Source organism: Rhinopithecus bieti, unplaced genomic scaffold, assembly GCF_001698545.2.
Source record: "Rhinopithecus bieti isolate Rb0 unplaced genomic scaffold, ASM169854v2 scaffold_4553, whole genome shotgun sequence".
Classification (NCBI taxonomy): Eukaryota; Metazoa; Chordata; class Mammalia; order Primates; family Cercopithecidae; genus Rhinopithecus; species Rhinopithecus bieti.
In genome coordinates this window covers 2,244,794-2,268,291 of record NW_016804694.1, presented here as the reverse complement: position 1 = coordinate 2,268,291, position 23,498 = coordinate 2,244,794, and the positions used below count along the sequence as shown (strand labels likewise).

The following is a 23,498-nucleotide window of genomic DNA, read 5'->3' as shown; positions in this document are numbered from 1 at the left end:
AGCTCTGTCGCCCAGGCTGGAGTGCAGTGGCCCGATCTCAGCTCACTGCAAGCTCCGCCTCCCGGGTACACGCCATTCTCCTGCCTCAGCCTCCCAAGTAGCTGGGACTACAGGCGCCCGCCACCTCGCCCAGCTAGTTTTTTGTATTTTTTTTTTAGCAGAGATGGGGTTTCACCATGTTAGCCAGGATGGTCTCGATCTCCTGACCTTGTGATCCACCCGTCTCGGCCTCCCAAAGTGCTGGGATTACAGGCTTGAGCCACCGCGCCCGGCCTTTTTTTTTTTTGAGACAGAGTCTCACTCTATCACCCAGGCTGGAGTGCAGTGGCACGATCTTGGCTCACTGCAACCTCCGCCCCCTGGGTTCAAGCAATTCTCTTGCCAGACAGTTTCACCATGTTGGCCAGGCCAGTCTCAAGCTCCTGGCCTGAAGTGATCCACCTGCCTCGGCCTCCCAAAGTGCTGGAATTACAGGCATGAGCCACCATGCCTGGTCTAAATACATTAGTTTTATTTATTTATTTATTTAAGATGAAGTCTTGCTCTCTCACCTAGGCTAGAGTGCAATGGCACAATCCCAGCTCAATGCAACCTCCGCCTCCCAGGTTCAAGTGCTTCTTCTGCCTCAGCCTCCCGAGTAGCTGGGATTACAGGTACCCGCCATCATGCTGGGCTAATTTTTGTACTTTTGTAGAGACGAGGTTTCACCATGTTGGTCAGGCTGGTCTGGAACTCCTGACCTCAGGTGATCCACCTGCCTAAGCCTCCCAAAGTCCTGGGATTATAGGCATGAGCCACCACACCTGGCCTAAATATATTTTTAAATACACAAAAGCAGGGAATTAGTCTCCAGCAGACTTGTACTACAAAGATAGGCTAAAAGAAATTCTTTAGGCTGAAGCAAAATGATTCCAAATGGAAATCTGGTTCTACAGGAAGGAATGAAGAACACCAGAAAGGGTAAGTATGTCAGTAAATACCAAACACCTTTTTAAAAAAAATTAGATATATATGTGCATGCGTGTGCATCTTTAAAAGACTATAAGCAGTTTAAAGTAAAAATAGTAATTATATAAACTAGGGTTTATATAAAAACAAAAACACAAAGACAAAAGAATAGCATATGTCGTGTTGTAAGGTTCTTACACTGTTCATAAAGCAACGAAATAGTTTTGGAAGGCAGACTGATTAATTAAAGGTGCATATTGTAATCTCTAGAGCAACAACTAAAACATAACAAAATAAAGTCATGTAAAAAACCCCAAGGAGATAAAAAGAATACTAAAAAATACTGAATTATTTAAAAAATACTGAATTAGTTATTAAAAAATACTGAATTAGTTATTAAAAAATACTGAATTAGTCCCACCAAAAATGGAGGGAAGAAAGGAAGAGAAGAACAAAGAACAGACAGGATAAACAGAAATCAACCAAGACAGAGGATTTAGAGCCAAACATTAATAATTACACTCAATGTAAATGTACCAATCACCCCAATTAAAATGCTGAGACTTCTATACAGGTCAGACTGGACAAAAAGGTAAGACTTACCCACATGTTGTCTATAAGAAACACATTTAATCATAAAGACAAAGGTAGAAGGACAAAAAAAGACCACACAAACACTAAGCTAAAGAAAGCTTAAGTGGCTATATTAATGTCAGATAAAGCAGACTTTCAGACAAGGAGTATTACTGGAAATAGGGTATTTCATAACGACAAAAGGTCAATTCATCAAGAAAACAAAACTGTCTTTTTTAAACGTGCATGTGCCTAATAACAAAGATCCCAAATAACTGAAGAACTGACAAAACTAATGGGAGACACAGACAGCTCAATAATCATAAAGACTTTAACAACCCTCTTAGCAACTGACAGAATAAGTACTCAAAATATCAGTGAAGATTTAGAAGATCTGAAAAACACTATGAACTAACTTGACCAAATTAACATTTATAGAACATTATACCAAGCAACACCAAGATAGAGCATATGATGGGCCATAAAATCAGCCTCATTAAGTTTCAAAGGATCAAAATCATACAGAATACATTCTCTGAGAATGGTGTGACTAAATCTAACAGGTATCTTAAAAATCCTAAATTATCTGAACATTAAATACGACATACACATAATCTATGAATCAAAGAACAAATCATAAGGAAAAAATTTAAAATATATGAGCCATAGGATAATTAAAAGACACATATCAAAATGTAGGAGATTCGGCTAAAGCATCCTTTTTTTTTTTTTGAGACAGGGTCTCATTCTGTCATCCGGGCTGGAGGGCAGTGGTGCAATCTTGGCTCACTGCAACCTCCACCTTCTCGGCTCAAGCAATCCTCTTGCCTCAGCCTCCTGAGTAGCTGGTACCACAGGTATAAGCCACCATGCCCAGCTAATTTTTATACGTTTTGTAGAGATAGGGCTTCAACCATGTTGCCCAGGCTGGTTTCAAACTCCTGAGCATAAGTAATCAACTGCCTTGGTCTCCCAAAGTGCTGGGATTACAGGTGTGAGTCACCGTGCCTGGCCCTAAAGGATCCTTGAAGGGAAATTCATAACATTAAAAAAATTATATATATACACATATATATGTGCAGAAATAGAAAAGCCCATCCTAAAATTTATAAGGAATCTCAAGGGACACCAAATAGCCAAAATAATCTTGAAAATGATGAGCAAAGTTAGAGAACTCACACTTCCTGATATTAAAACTTCCTACAAAGCTACAGTAATAAAAACTGTCTACTACTGGCATAGAGACAGACACATAAACCAATGGAAGAGATAGCCCAGAAATAAACTCTTATATATATGATCAAATGATAGATGCCAAGACCAATCAATGGGGAAAGGGCAGTGTTTTCAACTAATGGTGCTGGGAAAACTAGATATTCACATGCAAACTGACCCTCACCTAATACTATACACAAAAATTAACTTAAAATGAATCAAAGATCTAAATGTAACACATAAAACTGTAAAACTTGGCCAGGCGCAGTGGCTCATGCCTGTAATTCCAGCACTTTGGGAGGCCGAGGCGGGAGGATCACGAGGTCAAAAGATCGAGACCATCCTGGCCAAGAGATGGAGACCATCCTGGCCAACATGGTGAAACTCTGTCTCTACTAAAAATACAAAAATTAGCTGAGCATGGTGGCACACACCTGTAATCCCAGCTACTCGGGAGGTTGAGACCGGAGAATTGCTTGAACCTGGGAGGCACAGATTGCAGTGAGCTGAGATTGCACCACTGTATTCCAGCCTGGCAACAGAGCAAGACTCCGTCTCAAAAAAAAAAGAAAAAAAAAAAAAGAAACTGTAAAACTCTTTAAAAACATAGAGGAAAGATTAATGACATTGAATTTAACAATGATTTCCTGCATATAACACCAAAAGCACAAGGAATAAAAGAAAAAAATAGGTAAATTGGATTACATCAAAATTTTAAACTTAAGTGCATCAAAGGACACAATCAATGCAGTGGGAAAAAAAACCCCTACAGAATCGCAGATATTTTCAAATCACATATCTGACAAGTGATTAATATCCAGAATATTTAAAGAACTCCTACAATTCAACAACAACAACAAACAAAAAAAAACAATTAAAAATAGCCAAAGGTCAGCCAGACATGGTGGCTCGTGCCTGAAATCCCAGCACTTTGGGAGGCCTAGGTGGGCGGATCACCTGAGGTCAGTTCAAGACCAGCCTGGCCAACATGTTGTAACCTGTCTCTACTAAAAACACAAAAATTAGCTGGGCATGGTGGCAGGTGCCTGTAATCCCAGCTACTCACAGGACTTGTATCCAGAATGTAAAATAATTCCTGCAACTTGATAAAAAGGCAAATCAATTTTTTTAAATGTTCAAAAGACTTGAAGAAACACTTCATAAAAGAAGATATACAAGTAGCCAATAAGCACACACAAAGGGGTTCAATATAATCAGTTGTCACAGAAATACATATTGAAACCACAATGATATAACGCTATACCCCACCAAATGATTAAAATAAAAGACTGATAATACCAAGTGCTGACAAAGATGTAATCAGAACTTCATATTTTGCTGGAAGGAGAATAAAACAATGTATATAAATTGTTTTATTGTTTTTATATATAATATACAATTTTTTTTTTGAGACGGAGTCTTGCTCATTGCCCAGGCTGGAGTGCAATGGCGCGATCTCAGTTCACTGCAACCTCCACCTCCCAGGTTCAAGCGATTCTCCTGCCTCAGCCTCCCCAGTAGCTGGGATTACAGGCATGTGCCACCACGCCCAGCTAATTTTATATTTTTAGTAGAGATAGGGTTTCACCATATTGGCCAGGCTAGTCTCGAACTCCCGACCTCAGGTGATCCACCCACCTCGGCCTCCCAAAGTGCTGGGATTACAGGCATGAGCCACGGCGCCCAGCCATAATATACATATTATATATATACTATATACATATACATTGTTTTATTGTGTGTGTGTATATATATATATGATACACACACACAGTGTTTTAGAAAACTATGTGGTATTTTAAAATAAACATACATCTCCTCTATGATCCAGAATTTCCCACTCAGGTATTTACCCAAGGGAAATTACAACATTTGTCCACCCAAGCTTTGTATAAGAATGTTTTTATCAGCTTTATTTGTAACAGCCCCAAACTGTCAAGTGGCCATTGACAAAAGAATCCCTATACAATGGAATGGAATACTAGTCAGCAAGAAAACCAAACCAACTAACACAATATGAATGAATCTCAAAAACATGATGAGGAAAAAATCCCAGACACAAAATACAAAGTTCTAGAACAAGCAAAACTAACCGGTGGTGATAAAAATCAGAAGAGGGGTTACTTTGGGGTTGCCTGAGTAGCGGCACAAGGAAATTTCCTTAGGTGATGGAAACGTTTTTTATCTTTTTTTTTTTTTTTCTCTGTTGCCCAGGCTGGAGTGCAGTGGCACAATCTCGGCTCACTGCAAGCTCCGCCTCCTGGGTTCACGCCATTCTCCTGCCTCAGCCTCCCAAGTAGCTGGGACTACAGGCACCTGCCACCACGCCCGGCTTATTTTTTGTATTTGTAGTAGAGACAAAGTTTCACCATGTTAGCCAGGATGGTCTCGATCTCCTGACCTCGTGATCTGCCCGCCTCGGCCTCCCAAAGCGCTGGGATTACAGGCATGAGCCACTACGCCCAGTCACGTTTTTTATCTTAATAGGGATGGTAGGCTACAAGGCTATATGCATTTGTCAAAACTGATTAAAGTATACACTTAAGATTTACATTTCACTTACAGAATTATACTTCCACTTTTTTAGAAAAAGAAAAGTGGTTGGTTATAGAGTTGCTTAAATACTCTGTGCTATTGGAACCATTGAAAAGAAGTCCAGTTCTGCCATGCTTCTACGCACACTTGTTCAGCCAAAAGACATGTTCCATAACCCAGAAGTGTTATAAAGCCCTAGCCAGGCTGATCCCTGGGCCTGTTTGCTTCCTCATCTATAACATGCTGAAGTTTACTGTCTGCTCCACTTTGGTGCCTACCATTGCTATCAAAATGAGGGAGCTTATATGGTAGTACTGTGGAAAGTCAAAACACAAGGCGATACTGGAAAAATAGAAGAGAATAGGACAAAGACTTCCTCCCCTTCTGTGATTCTCCAGGGCCACCTATATCTTCAAACTTCTCTGGGGGACTTAAGGTTGGACCTTTAACTAAGGCCTTTCCAACACCTGTTTGGCCCCCTAAGAGAGCACTTTCTGTTGATTAACTGCTACTATACAACCCACCAACCTATCTCCAAGCACTTTTTTCTAAGGCCTGCCCACTGAGAAAACTAAGCCAAATATCACAACTTCAAATTATTACCACTAACAGGGAGTGGGGAAAACAAAGAAGATACAGAAAACAGCATTTGGATCACCAGCTGGGAAACTCATGAGCTGGCAAAAGTTTGGGCACTTCCAAAGCATGTTATACACATGCTTTCCATCCATCTCCTGCCTCCAAACAGGGACTTCTCCAGGCAATAAGCATGATGGCCTTCTACAAACAGCAGCAATTAAAGGGAAATTACTCCTGCCTCCAGGGACACAGGCTGCTCTCTGTCAGCTATACACAGGCTCCTGCATATACACAGGCACCTGTGGGCAGGCCTATACTAGCCAGGCACCTACCTGCCACCCTTGGGATAGGGCCTGGCAGCAGGATGGGGGTCCCTGAGGGTAACTAACCAAAGTCCCAGGCAGCCCTGGAACCAGCAGACCATACTCAGTTGCCAATTTGTCAGGATTGACAAAGTGATACCAAGAGCCAACCATTCAGTCTTTCACTCTCTGGTCTTCCTTAGGACCTCAGTGGTACCAGCAAAAACCAGCCCGTTGGCTTACCTCTCATTGGACCGTATCATGTAGTCAGTAAATTCATGGTCTCCCTTGATCACCTCCAGGGGGACCACCAAGTTGACGTCGGAATCAGTGTTCCGCAGCTGATTGAGTTTAATATTCACTGCGAAGAGGTAATCCCGAACGTCATCTATGCCCACCTTCAGGCCCTTGCACACCACATACCTGGCAGGAGATACTCTGTCACTCCACCGAGCAAGGGCTTCCTCCCCATACATTCCTTTCCCCCAACCCCTTGTGGAATCACAAAGCTTCACAACTTCCCTATTCAACCTTAGGCCTATGCACAAAGAACAACACAGACCCTTTGCGCGCTAAAGTTCCCCTCAAATCCTTCCCTGTTAAGCTCTATTTCTACTCTCTATGGCAGTAGTTCCTAACTTCCCTGTGACAGACGGGCTGCGTCACAATCACCTGGGGAGTCTGTCAAATTACAGACCTAATGAATCAAACTCTCCCAGGAGAAGGTCCAGAAATATGTGTTTGTAACAAGCCACCTGGCAATTCTGATTAGTTGCGTTTTCTCTCACCTTGTGTGTGGGCAGTGTCACACTAGGACCCCAGCAGTGCCTCTGGATAGCAGCTCCTTGCCCCTTCCCAGCCCATGCCCCCCGAAGTGTCCCTGCTATTGGTCACCTTCTCCTGGACCAAGCTGAGAGTCCCTCACATAAGCATGGAGAATAAGGCTTAGGAGAAGGAGGCAGAAGCTGAACTGGCACATCACAAGACCAAAAGATCCAGGAATCCTGAATCCTGTTGGCTCTCATCACTTCTTTAAAGTCAAGGTTTTAAATGTAGCTTAAGAGGTCATGCCAGAGAGATGCACCATGATTTGCTGTTCTCACATTTAGCCAACGAATCTGGCTAATACAGAGAGAAAGGCTTCACCTCTCTGAGTTGGCAGGACGGCTGGTAATAGGCTTGAAGAGACAAACTCGTTCAAAGCAGCAGTACAGCAGGTAGACAAGCCCCACACTAAACGGTGTGAACAGGTCAAAGGTTTTACAGATGAAGTGGCCTCCTAGATTAGAGAGAAAACACCAAAAGCAGCCAATGGGTCTATTCCAAGAGATGGGTGAAGTAGTCTTGGGAGTAAATATGACAAAGTCAAGGAACCAGCACCTGGGTCCGTTAAAAGTCAGAGACAATTTAAGGGGGAGAACCAGTTTTGGAGGGGACTTTGAGGGTTCTTTCTCCCTAAATTACTCATTTAGCTACCTGTCAGCTAACACGAGCAGATTTTTTAACTTCCCCTCCAACCCCTTATACATGCTCTTGTCCAATAGGGCCTCTAGTGGGTCCTGGGGTGAGGAGACAGCTGAGGAAGTGTCACCTGTCCGGACAATGGACAGCGCCATGAGGAACTGACACAGAAGCAGCTGCTTGCTGAGGATCTCCTGCAGGTTCTCCTGCCCCTCCACCGAGAAACCCTGAAATGAGAGCACAAGGAATGGGGTTGGAAAGAGAAAGGAGAGGGACTGAGAATAACATCACTACCTTATCTTCATCAAGAGTTCTTGAAGTATTTTCATTGATCACCATCTGACTGATGAAGAAGCAGCTTAGTGCTGAGTTATTTTAGAAGGTCACTGGGCTTGTTAGATGGAGTAAGCACAGGACTCAGACCTACCACTGGACCAGCTCCACTTTCCTGCTCTATCATTCCCAGGGGATGGAACCAAGCCTACTTTTCCAAGGAGATGGTCTAGAAAGTGTTTTAACTCACGGGAATCCCGGGAAGAGTAAGGCAGAACAGAGTCAAAGTATTGGCTAGTCAGAGGTCAACTACAACATAAGAAACAGAATGCTCTGGTGAGTCCTAACAAGACCAGGGAGTGAGTGCAGTGAGAAAACTCGCTTCGGCTTCCCATTCTGGTGACAGGAGAAAAGTTAACCTTCCTAGTTATAGTAATCTTTCTCTGTTGACTCAGGTTTTACTTATAATACCCCCTTTCCCGTCCTAAGACCACAGTGCCTCTTCTCTCCAGCTGGCAGACTCTCTGGCCAGGGTATTTACCGAAAGAATGTGTAATGCTATTTCTAGAGTGGTCTCCCTCCTTGTGAGATCCCAGCAGGAGACAGAGAGTCAGGCTTACATAAAAGTAAAGGAGGCCAGGGGACATCGGGTGGCAGAGTGTTGTTAAATGGGTATAGTTTCTGTTTTGCAAAATGAAAACTTCTGAAAATCTGTTGCACAACACTGTGAATAGACTTAACACTGCTGTTAACACTTAAAAATGATTAAGATGATCAAATTTGTGTTTTTTACAATAAAATATAAAAATAAAAAGGACGCTGACCTCTATTAAACAGGCCCCAACCAGGCCAGGTCTCCCTGACTCAGTTCTACAAAAGTGATAGCTAAAGGACTCAGAATAAAAAATGTTTAGCAGTGTCTTCCAGACTTAAAGATGCTTCTCAAAATGCATGTCTAATTATGGAGTCAATTAAAAAAAAAAAAAAGCCTAGGTCACCCCTCTACACTGCTGAAGTGCTGAAGCAGAAAGCCCTTGAGTTCGCAACTCTATAGCTGCCACACTGCAACAGCTGCCTCATAAGCGCTATCAGACTCCTACATCTGCTCAGCTAGAGCAGCCCCTCCCTCACAGCCAGCCCCAAGCCTGTCATCTGTCGTTCCCTGCTGTGCACAGTGCTTCAGTGAGCCTGGGCATCTTTGGATATCACGCTGACATCCTGCCCACCTTCCTTCAGTAGCCACATAGCTACTGCTTGAGAGGCCACCCTAAGAGCCCCAGAGGCTTTTCTCAACTCTAGCTATATGACCCTGAAGCAGCTGCCACATTGTCTGTCCTTCCTCTAGAGTAAGTGGTGGCTCACTCCAGAAAGGAATGCCTGCATTGTCAGATTAATGGGTGAGAGCTTCTGCTGAACAAAGCTGCAATGGGCTTCCCTCTGTGCCTCAAGCAGCTGCCTGTAGACAAGGCCTCTTGAACTTTCACTTTAGCCCAGCCCTGACAAGAGCCTCCCATGGATTCCCGTGCTGTCGTCTTTGGTTAGGTGGCCATCTGTCAGCCTATGAGAGGCTTACAGGTGACCATGTATAGATAGCCTCCACCAGGAGCAACACCAAGATCACCCTACTCCAGGCAAAGGTATCCACAACATCAGTCTCTACGAAAGTATCATTTAAAAAATGTACAGAAAGAATAAAAATGCATCCCCTACAATCTGAATTGTGAAATACCACCTTTGGGGGCAGCTAAAGAACCAGACAAAACAAACAATTCTCAAACCTCTAAAATAACAAATCCTTAATGCATCAGTCTATGGAAAAAAGGTAACCTACCCCATCAGCCATCAGAAAGTGGACACCCTTGCGATCTGTGTTATCCAGGACAAAATTCCGAAAAGCAGAGATGTTCTCTGGGCGGGTGATATCTCCATCTCCATCAATCCCACCCTCACCTGTCAGAATACAAGAGTCATAGTGAGTTCATCTGCCCTATACATGTCAGGAGCTGGGACACGAGAGCTCTAGGACAGAGAACACAGGCATCAGGTGTCTCGAGAACTAGGGCCCATCCTGCAAGGCTCCCTTACAGTGATGGACCAGGAGGAAGAATAGTACCCTGTTATAATGAAACACAGTCCCAAAGGAGTTGACCAGCCAAAAATCATCAACTCTTGGAACTTTCTCTTCAAGACCCAAATTGTGTTTAAGGCACCAACATCTAGGCATCAATTTTTTAATAAGGACTGTTTAGAAAGGACTTAGGATTTGCTGCCAAATTGCAATCAACATAGAGCAGAGGGACTGCTGTGGGTTGCCGAGCTTTCTGCAACTCAGTGCATTCCACACCTGGCACAGAGGACTAGAGATGGGCATGGGTTTGTAGTTGTTAATAACCCTGCCAGTTCTCAGCCAGAGATCAGGCAGCTTCACTATCTCCTGCCACCACAAAAGCAGAGTGCTCCTGAAAGGAGGAATTAATAGAGCCTTGATGAGAATCTGCTGAGGGAGTGTTTGACCCGTATTCTACACGCCCAGGGTAAAAAGGTATAGTCCAGAGGAAACCAAGATTCTGACAAGAACTGTGAAGCCCAGGGTAAGAGACAGGAAAGAAAACATGGTATGTGGATAACAACTGCTTCTGACCTGAAGTCCCCATAGAGGGGCTGTCCCTCATATCTCCTAGTACCCTCCTCAGTGTCCCTACCATAATAGGGTTCGAAGAGTTCACTGGAAGCAGAGTAGAAGTCCTCCAGCTTGAAGTCATTAGGGCCCTTCAAAGTCATTCCAAAGCCCTTTGCATGCCACTTCTTCCTCCACAGCACATACTCTGAGAAGCCACCTGGGCCTGCACAGACGTCGGCAAAGTAAAGAAGCTCAGCTTCCCGGTCCTTCACCAGTGGCTTCTGCAAAGGGAAATGAAGGACAGGAGAGGAAGGAAAACAAGACAGCTCAATGGGGAACAGGAAGGAGAATGCAGGGAGAGTAAAATAAGCCTTTCGGCAAGTACAATCCAGAGCTCCCACCAGGGCCACAGCACCCAGGAAATGTATCTTCTGGTGATCAACACCCTTTAGTGTTGCCTCATCCACTCTCAAAATACCCACAACACCTATCACATCACCAGGCCTAGCTCAGACTCCTCATAAAAACATCTTCATGGAGCCGGGCGTGGTGGCTCACGCCTGTAATCCCAGCACTTTGGGAGGCCAGAGAGGCGGATAGTCTGAGGTCAGGGGTTTGACACCAGCCTGGTCAACATGGTAAAACCCTGTCTCTACTAAAAATACTAAACATTAGCCAGGCGTGGTGGCGCACACCTGTAAACCCAGCTACTCGGGAGGCTGAGGCATGAGAATTGCTTGAACCTGAGAGGCACAGGTTGCAGTGAGCTGAGATCGTGTCACTGCACTTGAGCCTGGGCGACAGAGCGAGACCCTGTCGCCAGGGTTGTCTCAACAACAACAAAAATCTTTATGGGTATCTGACTGTACATTTTTTATTTCTCAGAGTGTTTTCCTCACCATATACTGCCTTTCAAGAGTCCTACTGAACAGAATATGCCCCACATTACAGATAAGGAAAAAGAGGCACCAAGATACAAAGTCACAAAGTAATCTGTTCACAGCCAGTCTGCAACAAAGCTAAATTAGGGTCCAGTTGGCCTAACCACTAGACTCACGTCTTCCTGTCCAACCAAAGCCTGAGGGGCTCTAACATCACCCTCTCCCAGCCACAGGAACCTCCCTTTTCCCATCATAGCCTCTGTCTTCCCTTCTCCCCTTCCTCCTTGGCTCTCCCAACCACCTTTTAAAAAAATCCCAAATAACTTTTTATTTTGGAATAATTTTAGATTTACAGAAAAGGTGCCAAGATAGTACAGAGTTCCTGTACCCCTCAGCCAGTTTCCAGTTTTGTTAACACCTTACACCATGGTATGTTTAGCAAAACTAAGAACATTGGTACCTTACTATTAACTAAACTCCAGACTTCATTTAGATTTCACTAATGTTCTTTTTCTGTTTGGGATCCAATCCTGGACACCACATTGCATTTGGTCTTTCTCCTTTTTTGCACTCCCTTTCTTCTTCTCCTGCCCAGTGCTGGGTGTGGGGCTGGGGCAGGGCACAGTCAGAAGCTGACAAGACAGAGAGGGAAGGAAATACTGGTGTGCAGCAACAGCAGCTTCCAGGCAACCATCAGAGCACCCAGCAAATTCAGGACTGACTAACAATCATTTGAATTTTGGCATAATTACATTTGTGGCCCCTTGAATAGCTTTCGCTCTCTCTCCCCAGCATTTTTTTTTTTTTTTTTTTGTAGCAATGAGGTCTCACTCAGCCCATGCTGGGGTGCAGTGGTGCAGTAATAACTCACTGAAACCTTGAACTCCTGAGCTCAGGCAATCTTCTTTCTTCAGCCTCCTGAGTAGCTGGAACCGCAGGCACACATTACCACGTTCAGCACATTTTTTTTTTTTTTTTTTTAGAGACAGGATCTTGGTTTATTGCCCAGGCTGGCCTCAAACTCCTGGACTCAAGCAATCCTCCCACTTCAGCCTCCCACAGTGTTGGAATTACAAGTGGAAGTCACCATGCCCAGCCTAGCTTTATCTCTTAACCTCACATTTATGCTGAACCCAGTACTGGCCCATATTGTATGTTTATACTTCTCTTTTACGCAAATGCTAGGTATGCTCTTACCCACACCTGAGCCCTAGACAGTGAAATTCTACCCACCCTCCACAGCAGAGAGGATGAACCATTTGCACTGGTGACAACAAAAGGTTGAGTTATACAAGTGGGTAACTGCAAAAGACTAGAGTTTGCCTCAGACCATGATGAACACTCAGCCAGAAGAGGCTCAGGGACCTCAGTCTTCCCTCTCTACAGGTTCGGCATGGCTGAGTACTGGTCTGAAGTTCTGCAGCTGCTAGATAACGATTAGAAAGCTTTAGGGGAAATAGTCCCAAGAAAGAAATAGAAATACTAATGTTTACAACCCAATCACTTCTTGGTGAGATGGGCCTTTCTTCTGATGATAGCTATCTAGCTTTATCAAAATAGTGAAAAAGTCTCTGGAGAAAGTAGGGACTTTAGCTAAAAATAAATGTCATCATCCTGTGATAAGCCCACTCCAGGCATGCTGGGTCTTAATCATTCTTTCTCCACTTCCCTACTAAGCCACCCCAGCATTCTTGGTTCCTGAGCCATCAATTATTCATCTTTTGGATTATATTCATTTGCACACAAAAAAGACCTAATGGTATTCACCAAGAACACTATGTAGCATCTTCGAGTCAGCGTGGTGGTAATGAGGCAGGGGTCACAAGTTTAAGCCCTACACATACTGCAAAGAGGGAAAACAAGGTTCCTTGCCACCGGCCGTGCCCTCTGAGTGAACCACTGGTCCAAAGGAAGACTGGGAGAAGGATGCAGAACGATCGATGCGAGCACCTCACCCCTGAAAAGGGGGCATGAATATGACCTCATTCTGTGATTTCAAGACGTATGGTCGTTATAGGTCATGGCCAGGAAGTCTTTTCACAGGAAGGACAGCTGGGGTTCTCAGCCCTGCTACTTACTGCCTGTGCAGTCAAGGACAAGTACACAATATAAGTCATTAAGCTTGAGCTTGCTCAGTTATAAATTGGGACTGATGCAGGTATTTCTCCAGGCTGTCGTAGGACTAAATAAAGTATCCTATATTGAAAAGCTTTACAAACTGTGAAGTATTAAACAAATTAATGCAAGATGATATTGTACTCAATCAGATCAACTTCCTCAGAGTCAAAACTCTCATCCCTTTCCACATTTTTCTCTTTCCAGTGGTGAGTACAGCAGCACTCCGAGTACACTCAATGGAAATTAGACAAATGATGTCTACATTCCTTTGTCTTCTGCAGTGCTTCACATACAATGTATTCTTGTCTCAACAACATCCCCAGGCACACAAACCCTTGATATAATGTAACAGTTTATAATATGCTTCCATATACTCCAAGGATCTAAATTTCCCTCCTTCCTTTGTCTCTTCAGTTCTTGCTTACAGCTTCTTTATTTTCTGCCCCTCACCCCCTTTCTCCTTTACCATAACCTGCAGCACCACAGACCTACTTAAAAACTTCACAGTTGGCTAGGCGTGGGAGTTCACGCCTGTAATCCCAACACTGGGAGGTCAAGGCAGGCGGATCACCTGAGGTTGGGAGTTTAAGGCCAGCCTGACCAAAATGGAAAAACCCTGTCTCCACTAAAAATACAAAATTAGCCGGACGTGGTGGCGCATGCCTGTAATCCCAGCTACTTGGGAGGCTGAGGCAGGAGAATCCCTTGAACCCAGGAGGCCAGAGGTTGCAGTGAGCTGAGATCGCACCATTGCAGTCCAGCCTGGGTAACAACAGCAAAACTCCGTCTCAAAAAAAAAAAAAGAAAAAAAAAAACAACTTCAGAGTCTGCTCTCTCCATCACCTGTTATCACCTCCTAACCTCTCCACATTCCAAGCTTCAAATTCTCCTGCTCTTAGTCTACAATTTGCCTGATCCAAGAGCCACTGTGACCCTACCAAATGTGGGTGTGTGCCTGGGCCTTCAGCCACTCCCTCTTCTGCTGGGGACTGTTCTAGTGTCTCTGCTTGCCTGAAAACCACACCAAACCTGTTGGGCTTGGCTGTATCTCTGGTCCTCAGGGGAAAACGGAAATGAAAAGAGAGAATAAAACACTAGGGGCTCATGAGAAATCACTTTTTTTATAGTGGAACGTAGAGAAACATCTCTGAAAGGGCAGTTCTCCGTGGCCACTAACAATCAATTCAGGTCAAGAAGCTGCCTGAAGCATCACGAACACGGCTGCCTTTTCCTATGTAACTGACGTCTCTACCCTCGACCTGAATGGTACAATCCTGATGCCTACTTCATTTTCATGACAGCAAAAGGCAATAACCAGATACCAGCTGCTGGAGGCATTTATATTCAAAAGCCAAAAAAGACACTGTGACTTCCCATCAGCTTGACAGAGCTCCTCTGCCAGGCAGGGGTTTAAAGGAAATCATTTGGAGCTCAGAAAATTAAATCAACATCATATCAACCTAATTTTCTCAAGATGCTAATTCCAAGAGCCCTTTTGTGCTGCCTGCTGGTACTGGGGAACGAGGAGGGAGACCTGGGAGCGAAAAATGAGTAGTGGCTGGAGGGGCTACATGCCAGTTTTGCCAGCAAGGAGGAAGCAGTTACGTAGGTGGAGCTGAAACATTAAAGAACTTGGAAAATAAGTTTCTTTAGCCAGTGGATAATCAGGGGGTCTAGTGGAATGATGGTGAGTGAAGCAGAAACAGGTTTTGGGATAGCTGGCTCCTGGCCCTGTCACGGTCAAAGAAAAGTAACTTTCTAGGACCAGGTAAAAATGCTTTGAAACCCTGAAGGGTATTCTAGAATGAAATTTCCTTTTTTTCTTTCTCTATCACTATGGAGAGTCTATGTTCAGAGAAATGAGATGCAGCAGAGTAGAAAATCATTTTGCTTTACCATTTCTTGAAAAGGGCCAAGGCCTTATAATTACGATCCCACACAAAGCTTGTTCAAAGAGGCCGAGAAGGAAAGTGGCTCAGTCTAAAATTACAGTCTCAGTGCTGGGACAACTCTTAAGAGCCTTTTGGTTCTACCCCAGCCCTCTGGCAGGTCAGTACAGCTCATTTCAGAACGAGGCAGCTGAGGCCCAAAGAAGGTATAAACTTAAGTAATCCCTCCTGCTTCATAAATGCTATGTCCCTCCTCACCACATTCCAACAACAGAGGCTAGATTTTCAGATACAACACTGATTTTAAATAGATCAGTGAAAAGGCCCACTGAAATGCCCACATTTCATCCAACACTCAAACCATATTTCCCAGTACCCCCTCTCATACCAGAAACAGCACCCAAATCAGGTGATGTCACCAAGTTTCAATCTGGAAAATAGCTTGCTATATAAAAACAATATTCACCCTTTCACTCTACCTTCTGTAGGGTTAGGGGCTCGGATTCCAGGACTGAAGCCCTGGAGACAACTGCTTCACTCCTGGGACCACAGAAGCACTGTGGGACCCTATCTGAGGAGCTCAAAGGAAAATATCTCCATCACACAGTCAGAATACTCTCCTAGCATTGAACAAATGGCAATGGCTGAGCCACTGAAGCTTAAACCCACTTAGCACCATGAATTCAGAAGCAGAATCTTGTTCTCACCCCATAAGAGTCCCGCGGATTTGTGAACATGCGATCAAACACAAAATCCATGTTAGCCATCTTCATTGCTGCCCTGCAATAAAGCAAGACAGAGAAGTACTGGATGTACTAGGCTCAACTGAAAAGGTAGAGCAGGGAGCACCAGGGGAGGGGAGGGAAATGTCAGCAAACCTGTTTAGAAAGAAGACTCCTCGGATCATCTCGTAGGGATTGGCCCGAGTCCGAGCTCGCCGCATCTCTTCCCCATCCAGGACATCAAACACGCTCTGCCCAGAGAATCAGAACCTCAAGGTGAGCTCCAGGATAGGAAAGGGATCTTAAGAGCATGCAGTGCCCAACTCACAGCCCTCCAAGGAACAAGGTTCCTGTGGCATCTCAGCTCTGAAATGTCTCACTGTGTGACCCCAGACAGGTTGCTTAATCACTTGCTCAACTACCTTGCTGGTAAATTGGTGAAAAAAAACAACAAAAAACAAAACAAAACAAAACAAAACAATGTAAGCAGGTGCCTGGCACATGGCAAATGGTTAAAAAACAGCACCCGCTGCTACACACAGAGCCACCTCTGGGAATTGCTAATCCTCATAATAAATCTGTTTCTCCATTCCATACCAGCAGCTACTCTCCAAGGGATCAAAGTTCTGGTATGAAGGCTTACCTGACTAGAGCTCACTTAGAGAGAGGAGAAACAAACAAACAAGACCAACATTTTCTGATGGCATCTACCACACAGTAGCGATCCCTTCTCTCAAACTTCCCTGACCAATTTCCTCTCTAAAGAAATCCTCACATTACCTGAGTTCCAGTCACCTTATGGATATTCCCAACCCTATGACTGCCAAAAAATAAAATCTGTGAGGCTAGTCTGAGGCCTGCCTTCTTCACCAACCCATTTCCTCCTCAGAGTTCCCCTGACTCATTCTGCCCACAGATAATGTGATACTCAATTAGGCCAAAAAGTATCAAGGGGAGGCTAACATTTACCCAGGTACTTCACACCCACTATTTCATTTAGTTCTCACAACAACCCCAATAAATGAGTATTTTCTCCTCATTTTATAGATGAGGAAACTCAAACTCAGAGAAGATAAAGCAACTGGGCCAAGTTCACACAGCAAAAAGTTGCAGATCTTGGATTTGAATCCCGGTCTATCTGATGCTGAAGAATGACTCCAAACCTTTTGCTACACCAGGCCCTCTCAGGATTACAATGAAAAGACCCACTGAGGTTAGGCGGATCCATTCTTGGCTGCTGACCACAGGGACAGCACAACACCCACAGGGCAGAACAGTCACCCGGGAAAAGGATAATTTGCAGATATGAATCAAGCTATGCATCTGATCTCCAGTAAAAATCTTAACTTTAGCCTTCCCACAACCAACTCAAAGGAGAAATGGAAAAGTCCAGCAAATCACCTCCCACAAGGTTTTCATATCTGGTTCTAGCCACAAGGCCTTACCTTACACTGCAACACACTATGAAGCAGCTCTTCCCCACAAAACTCTGTTTCATCTTCAATAATCATCTTTCTCTACAGGGAGAAAAAAGCAGTAAGTAATGACCACATATAACTCCAATTGTCAGGGATGAAAGAAGAAATTAGGGTTCCAAGTAAGTAGAGCAAGAAGGGACTTGGTTCTCTGCCAAGAAACATTAATCCCTGAAGGGTGGGAAAGAGAAAATCCTAAACCCCTCTGGCTATTCTCCAGATGGCTATGAGATGAAGCACCCCCTCACCCCCACCCCGGGAGCTCTGAGTAGAGCACCACATGGACACAAGACTCATGAATGCTGAGGCTGGGAACACCAAACAGGAAGGAGATATTCAAGCTATCTAACCCTGGAGCATGGAGGCAGAAGGATGGGGAATGCCTCAAATGACAAAAGCTTGTCCTTCCACCAGGAAGCCTCTCACTCTGTGATGAGTACAAATGCATGATACTAGGCACTGACCTGGTAGCATTTCAGAAAACAGGGACATTAAGGGGTCTCACAGGGATATCAAGTGCAACCCCCATATGAGTGAAGCCACCTCTAAACCAGTGAAACTCAATCTCTTTGGTCTCAGGTTTTACACTCTTAAAAATTATTGAGGATCCTAAAGAATTTTTGTTTATGCGGGATAGATAATAGATAGATAATCTATTATCTAGAATTCAAATAATTATATTTGAAATTAAAACTGAGATTTTAAAATATTTTCAATTCAGTTTAAAAGACTAATGTTAACATAAATGCTTTTCAGAAATATATTTTCAGAAAATAACCATATTTCAAAAAAGAAAAAAATTAGTGAGGACAGTGGTACTGTTTTCCATTTTTGCAAATTTCTTCAGCATCTGGCTTAACAAGGACAGCGTTTCCTTTCTGCTTTTTCATTCAATCTGTTGTAATATCACATCATAGCCTCTGGAAAATTCCACTGGATACTTGTGACAGAATGAGGGTGAAAAGTGCAAATAACTTTTCAATATCATTATGAAAACAGTTTTGCCCTTGTGGACTCCCTGAAAGGGTCTTAGAGATCCCCGGGAGCACATATACTTTGAGAACTGCCCTCTAGACCTATTGATTTGGTGGCCATCTACTTTATTCTCACAATTTTCCAGAAGAAGATTAAACAAATTCCCTCTGTAACAATTCCCTCATTACTTTCTGAGGACAATGTCCTTTCATCTAGCAGTGATCAGAATATACACAGATATGTATGGTAAGCCACTTCAAAAGGCATCCACGAAGAAGATAGAGGTTACACATTTTGTCTGTCTTACAATTTAAATGACTCGGAGAAAAGAAAAAGCCCTGCCATATCTCCAAGGGGCATACTTGCAAAGCTCATGACACTCCCTCCTGACACAGCTTTATTCCTACCAACGTGAATGGTCAGATTCACATTTTTCTTAAACTGCAAGTATATGTACATACCAGACTCGAGCAAGTGAAGTCAAGAGAGTGCCAAAAAGTCAGGGTACGTCTTCCTGAAAGCCTACCTTTCCCACGACCATCCAATCGCTCATTTCCTGAGTGTCAGGAATTTCAGTAGTACATTCTGGAAACCATGACACCTGCTCACAGGCACTGGGCTGCAAACAAAAGAGAGGCTAGTAAGACAGGTATGACAGACCCTCAAAGCTAAACCCCAACTCATCAGGACTTCCCCAAAACAATCAAAAGGGACTGAGACAGACCGAAAAGGGTGCAGGTTGCTGCAGCCAAATGCAGTGGTCAGACATGAGAAGTGAGAGCCACAATTCTAAAGTTTAACTTCTAAAGGCCAGCTCCAATTCTGCTTAGAATCCTTACAAATCTCTCAAACCTAAGGCTTCTTTCATTTGTGCCCCCATTATTTAATGAATACCTACTATGTGTTAAGCACTCAGAATGCAGAGTTAAATAGGACATGGTACTTGGCAAAAGGGGTTTGCAATCAGAGCAGTGAAGACACAGAGAAGTAAACAGGCAGTTATCACGTATGATGTAGGTCTATGACAAGATAAGTATATCAGACTTAATGGCAATGAGTCTCATCTCCTGATTCCTTTCAAAGTGTTATTCACAAAACAATCCAGAAACTGGTAAATAGGATTCCTAGCCCATTCATTCTAAGACAGAACAAAAACTGACATCTCTAATGGCTGCTTCCTCTTAATTTTTCAATTACTTTCCTATCAGGCCAAAACAGTGCATTAGGATCATCTGCAGTGCTTCTAAAGAGTACTGATGCAGCTGGGTGTGGTGGCTCTCATGCCTGTAATCCCAGCACTTTGGGAGGCTGAGGTGGGCAGATCACTTGAGGTCAGGAGTTCAAGACAAGCCTAGCCAACACAGTGAAACCCCGTCTCTACTAAAAATACAAAAATTAGCTGGGCGTGCTGGTGCACATCTGTAATCCCAGCTACTTGGGAGGCTGAGGTAGGAGAATCCCTTGAATCCGGAACGTGGAGGTTGCAGTGAGCCGAGATTGCACCACCGCACTCCAGCCTGGATGACAGAATGAGACTCTGTCTCGAAAATAACGTAACGTAACGTAACGTAACGTAACGTAACGTAACGTAACAAAACAAAACAAAATAATAAAATAAAATAAATAAAATAAAATAAAATAAATAGTACTGATGCCTGGGGCTGGGCACAGTAGCTCAGGCCTGTAATTCCAACGCTTTGGGAGGCCAAGGTAGAAGGACTGCTTGAGGCCAGGAGTTTAAGACCAGTCTGGGCAACACAGCAAGACCCTGTCTCTACCAAAAAAAGTCTAAAAAATTAGCCAGGCATGGTGGCACAGGCCTGTAGTTGCAGATACTCAGAAGGCTGAGGTGGGAGGATATCTTGGGCCCAGGATTTCGAAGTTGCAGTTAACTGTGTTTATGCCACTGCATTCCAGCCTGGGCAACAGTGCAAGACCTTGTCTCAAATAAAATAAAAACTAAAAAAAAGTACTGATGCCTGAGACCCACCTCCAGAGTATAAGATTCTGCTGGTCTGAGGTGAGGCCTGGGGATAAATTTTCAGAAGTCCCCAGATGATTCTACTGTGCAGGCAGTGCTAAGTGCCACCACGATAGAGAAACATGAAATATAAAACCTAAACAGATGGCTAACCTGCATGGCAGCTTCACATATTAGCTCCCGAGCAAGTGTGGAGAAGAGATTCACCATTGCAAATTGAAGCAATGTGATTAAAAGTAATATTACATGCTCTGAAAGGCATAAAATGGTATCACAATGCAAGGTCTTGAGGGCAAGCCAACCAGCATCAACAGAGAAAAAGTTGAAAAGAAAAATTACTGAAGCCTTTTGTCCATGAATCTGGCAGTGAATCATGGCTTCTTCTCCTGGTCAAATCTATCACATTTAAGCATAAAGGTGACAGAGTTGGTTATAAATTATAAACTCTAGAGAACAAGAAGCTCATAAACTTGGAAAGAAAAAGCAGACTCAATCAATGTCCCAATGGAAGTCTGACTATTATAACTACCTACAGAGTGGACTTTGTGCAGAGGGTCATACCCTGTCCTCTACATTCCTAGGCTGCAGTAGCCACTGAGCACATATCCTGTGGTAACTGCAGGATTGGATATCCACCCTGGACACCCAGACTCACCTGTTGTAAAGAAGTGGCTGCCAACTGACACTTGATCTCTCTTTTTTTTTTTTTTTTTTTTTAGATGGAATCTTGCTCTGTCGCCAGGCTGGAGTACAGTGGCGTAATCTCGGCTCACTGCAAGCTCCGCCTCCTGGGTTCACACCATTCTCCTGCCTCAGCCTCCAGAGTAGCTGGGACTACAGGTGCCCGCCACCATGCCCAGCTAATTTTTTGTATTTTTAGTAGAGACGGGGTTTCACCGTGTTACCCAGGATGGTCTTGATCTCCCGACCTTGAGATCCGCGAGCCTCGGCCTCCCAAAGTGCTGGGATTACAGGCGTGAGCCACCGTACCCAGCCCCACTTGACCTAACTTTTACTTACAAACTTTTACTTACTTTGGGGCTTTTTTTTTTTTTTTAAAAGACAAAGTCTCGCCCTGTTGCCCAGGCTGGAAGGCTAGAGTGCAGTGGTGTAATCTCTGCTCACTGCAACCTCTGCTTCCCAGGTTCAAATGATCCTCCTGCTTTAGCCTCCCGAGTAGGTGGGATTACAGGTGTGAGTCACCACGCCCAGCTAGTTTTTGTATTTTTAGCAGAGATGGGGTTTCGTCATGTTGGTCAGGCTGGTATTGAACTCCTGACCTCAAGTGATCCACTTGCCTCGGCCTCCCAAAGTGCTGGGATTACAGGCGTAAGCCACCATGCCTGGCCTATAGGGTGATTTCAGATTTTGAGTTTAGCAAAGTTAGTTCAACATCTGCCCCAACTGAAAGGATGTGATTCTTGTTTTAACACGAATGAAGACATAGAAACCACCAGGTACTTCTGAGATGAAAGCCCACAACCAGCAACCAGCAGCAGGTATCTACACTATTCCGCATTGCCAGTCTACTGGTCTCAATGCCCACAACTACAAGTCAACAAACAGCGAGACTGGCCCCAGAACCCAAGAGCTCCTCACTCGTCAGAATCTTACTCAGAAGACTTATTAGGCTTTTATCACGTGCAGATTCACGTAACTTCTTTCCTGAACTGGAACATCAGGGAGACAAATAAAATATCAATTTTCCAGAGTTCAGAGCCACATTTGAAGCTGAACTACAGCAACTATGCAGAAAGCTAGATGTTTGAGTTCCATTTTCTCTAGTTTCAACTCTGTAATGGTAATATCTCAATGTTATTTTTAGGTGTTTTTACTGTACCCACTACAGATCCTTTGTGGAGTAAGACAGGACATAAATAAATGAATAAAATAAAATCTCACATTATCTGTGCCATGAAAAGGGATAATGAGAGTTTCTTTGGATCTTCAGGGTGAAAACAAACTGGTACCCAAGTAAACAGACTACACCCACAGTAGAAAAGCAATGTGGCATAAAAAAGCACCCATTTGGAACCTGGATGGCATAAACCTGTGGAGGTACAAGGATCTTCTTAGAAGGCACCTACTCCGGTCACTCACACAGTGAGAGAGTAGGTGCTCCCTCGGCCTGCTTGAACACTTTCAGCAGAGAGAGCACACTGCCTCACAAGGTATCCTAGTCCACCAGTGGAGAGCTATAACTAAAGTTTTTATGGAGCCAAACTCTGCCTTTCAAGCATCTTCTACCCATTGGTCTTAGACAGTCCTATAATGCAACAGGAAATCCACATCCCACCATATCTCCCCCAGCCTTCTGTTTTCCATTCTGGATATTCCCAGTACTTTCCATGTAAAAAACTAATTCCACTTTGCTCGTACTGCCTCTGGAGATTTCTAGTTTGTTTATATGGCTTCTTAAAGCCATGCATCCAAAAACACAAGTGGCTTTTCCATCTCCTCCTCCCTTTAACACTTACCTCTGGCTCATCTCGCCAGTCCACGTTCAGTTCCTGGTCAAAGCCCCGGAGTGTCAGACCCAAGCCTCTTCGACCTTTCTGACTGGAAGCCTCAACGATGTCCTTCCGACCCTGGCTGTATTTACCCAATCCTTCACCTTCCCTGAAGCCCATCTTGGCCTGAAAAAGTAAGGGGGCACAATTAATTAAGTCCAACAGACATTTTTTTTTTTTTTTTTTTTTGACGGAGTCTGGCTCTGTCCCCAGGCTGGAGTGCACTGGCGTGATCTCGGCTCACTGCAAGCTCCACCTCCTGGGTTCACACCATCCTCCTGCCTCAACCTCCTGAGTAGCTGGGACTACAGGCGCCCACAACCACACCCGACTAGTTTTTTTGTATTTTCAGTAGAGACGGGGTTTCACTGTGTTAGCCAGGATGGTCTCGATCTCCTGACCTCGTGAACCACCCGCCTCGGCCTCCCAAAGTGCTGGGAT

At 44.1% G+C, this 23,498-nt stretch overlaps 1 protein-coding gene across 2 annotated transcripts in view; it reads right to left on the bottom strand.

Moving 5' to 3' along the window:
• The window catches only part of CMTR1 (cap methyltransferase 1), a 50,273-nt gene that overhangs the window by 12,426 nt on the left and 14,349 nt on the right, over positions 1-23,498 (bottom strand). For both annotated transcript variants that reach the window (XR_001885106.1, XM_017870143.1), the window contains exons 4-13: positions 23,025-23,183; positions 19,093-19,185; positions 17,562-17,633; positions 16,273-16,367; positions 16,102-16,174; positions 10,589-10,787; positions 9,718-9,836; positions 7,744-7,840; positions 7,299-7,431; positions 6,396-6,575 (exon numbers count right to left, since the gene is read on the bottom strand). Coding sequence is in view for 1 of the 2 variants with exons in the window: in XM_017870143.1 (XP_017725632.1) it covers positions 6,396-6,575; positions 7,299-7,431; positions 7,744-7,840; positions 9,718-9,836; positions 10,589-10,787; positions 16,102-16,174; positions 16,273-16,367; positions 17,562-17,633; positions 19,093-19,185; positions 23,025-23,183 (1,220 nt within the window). In the remaining variant the exon portion in view is untranslated. The remainder of the gene's footprint in view (positions 1-6,395; positions 6,576-7,298; positions 7,432-7,743; positions 7,841-9,717; positions 9,837-10,588; positions 10,788-16,101; positions 16,175-16,272; positions 16,368-17,561; positions 17,634-19,092; positions 19,186-23,024; positions 23,184-23,498) is intronic.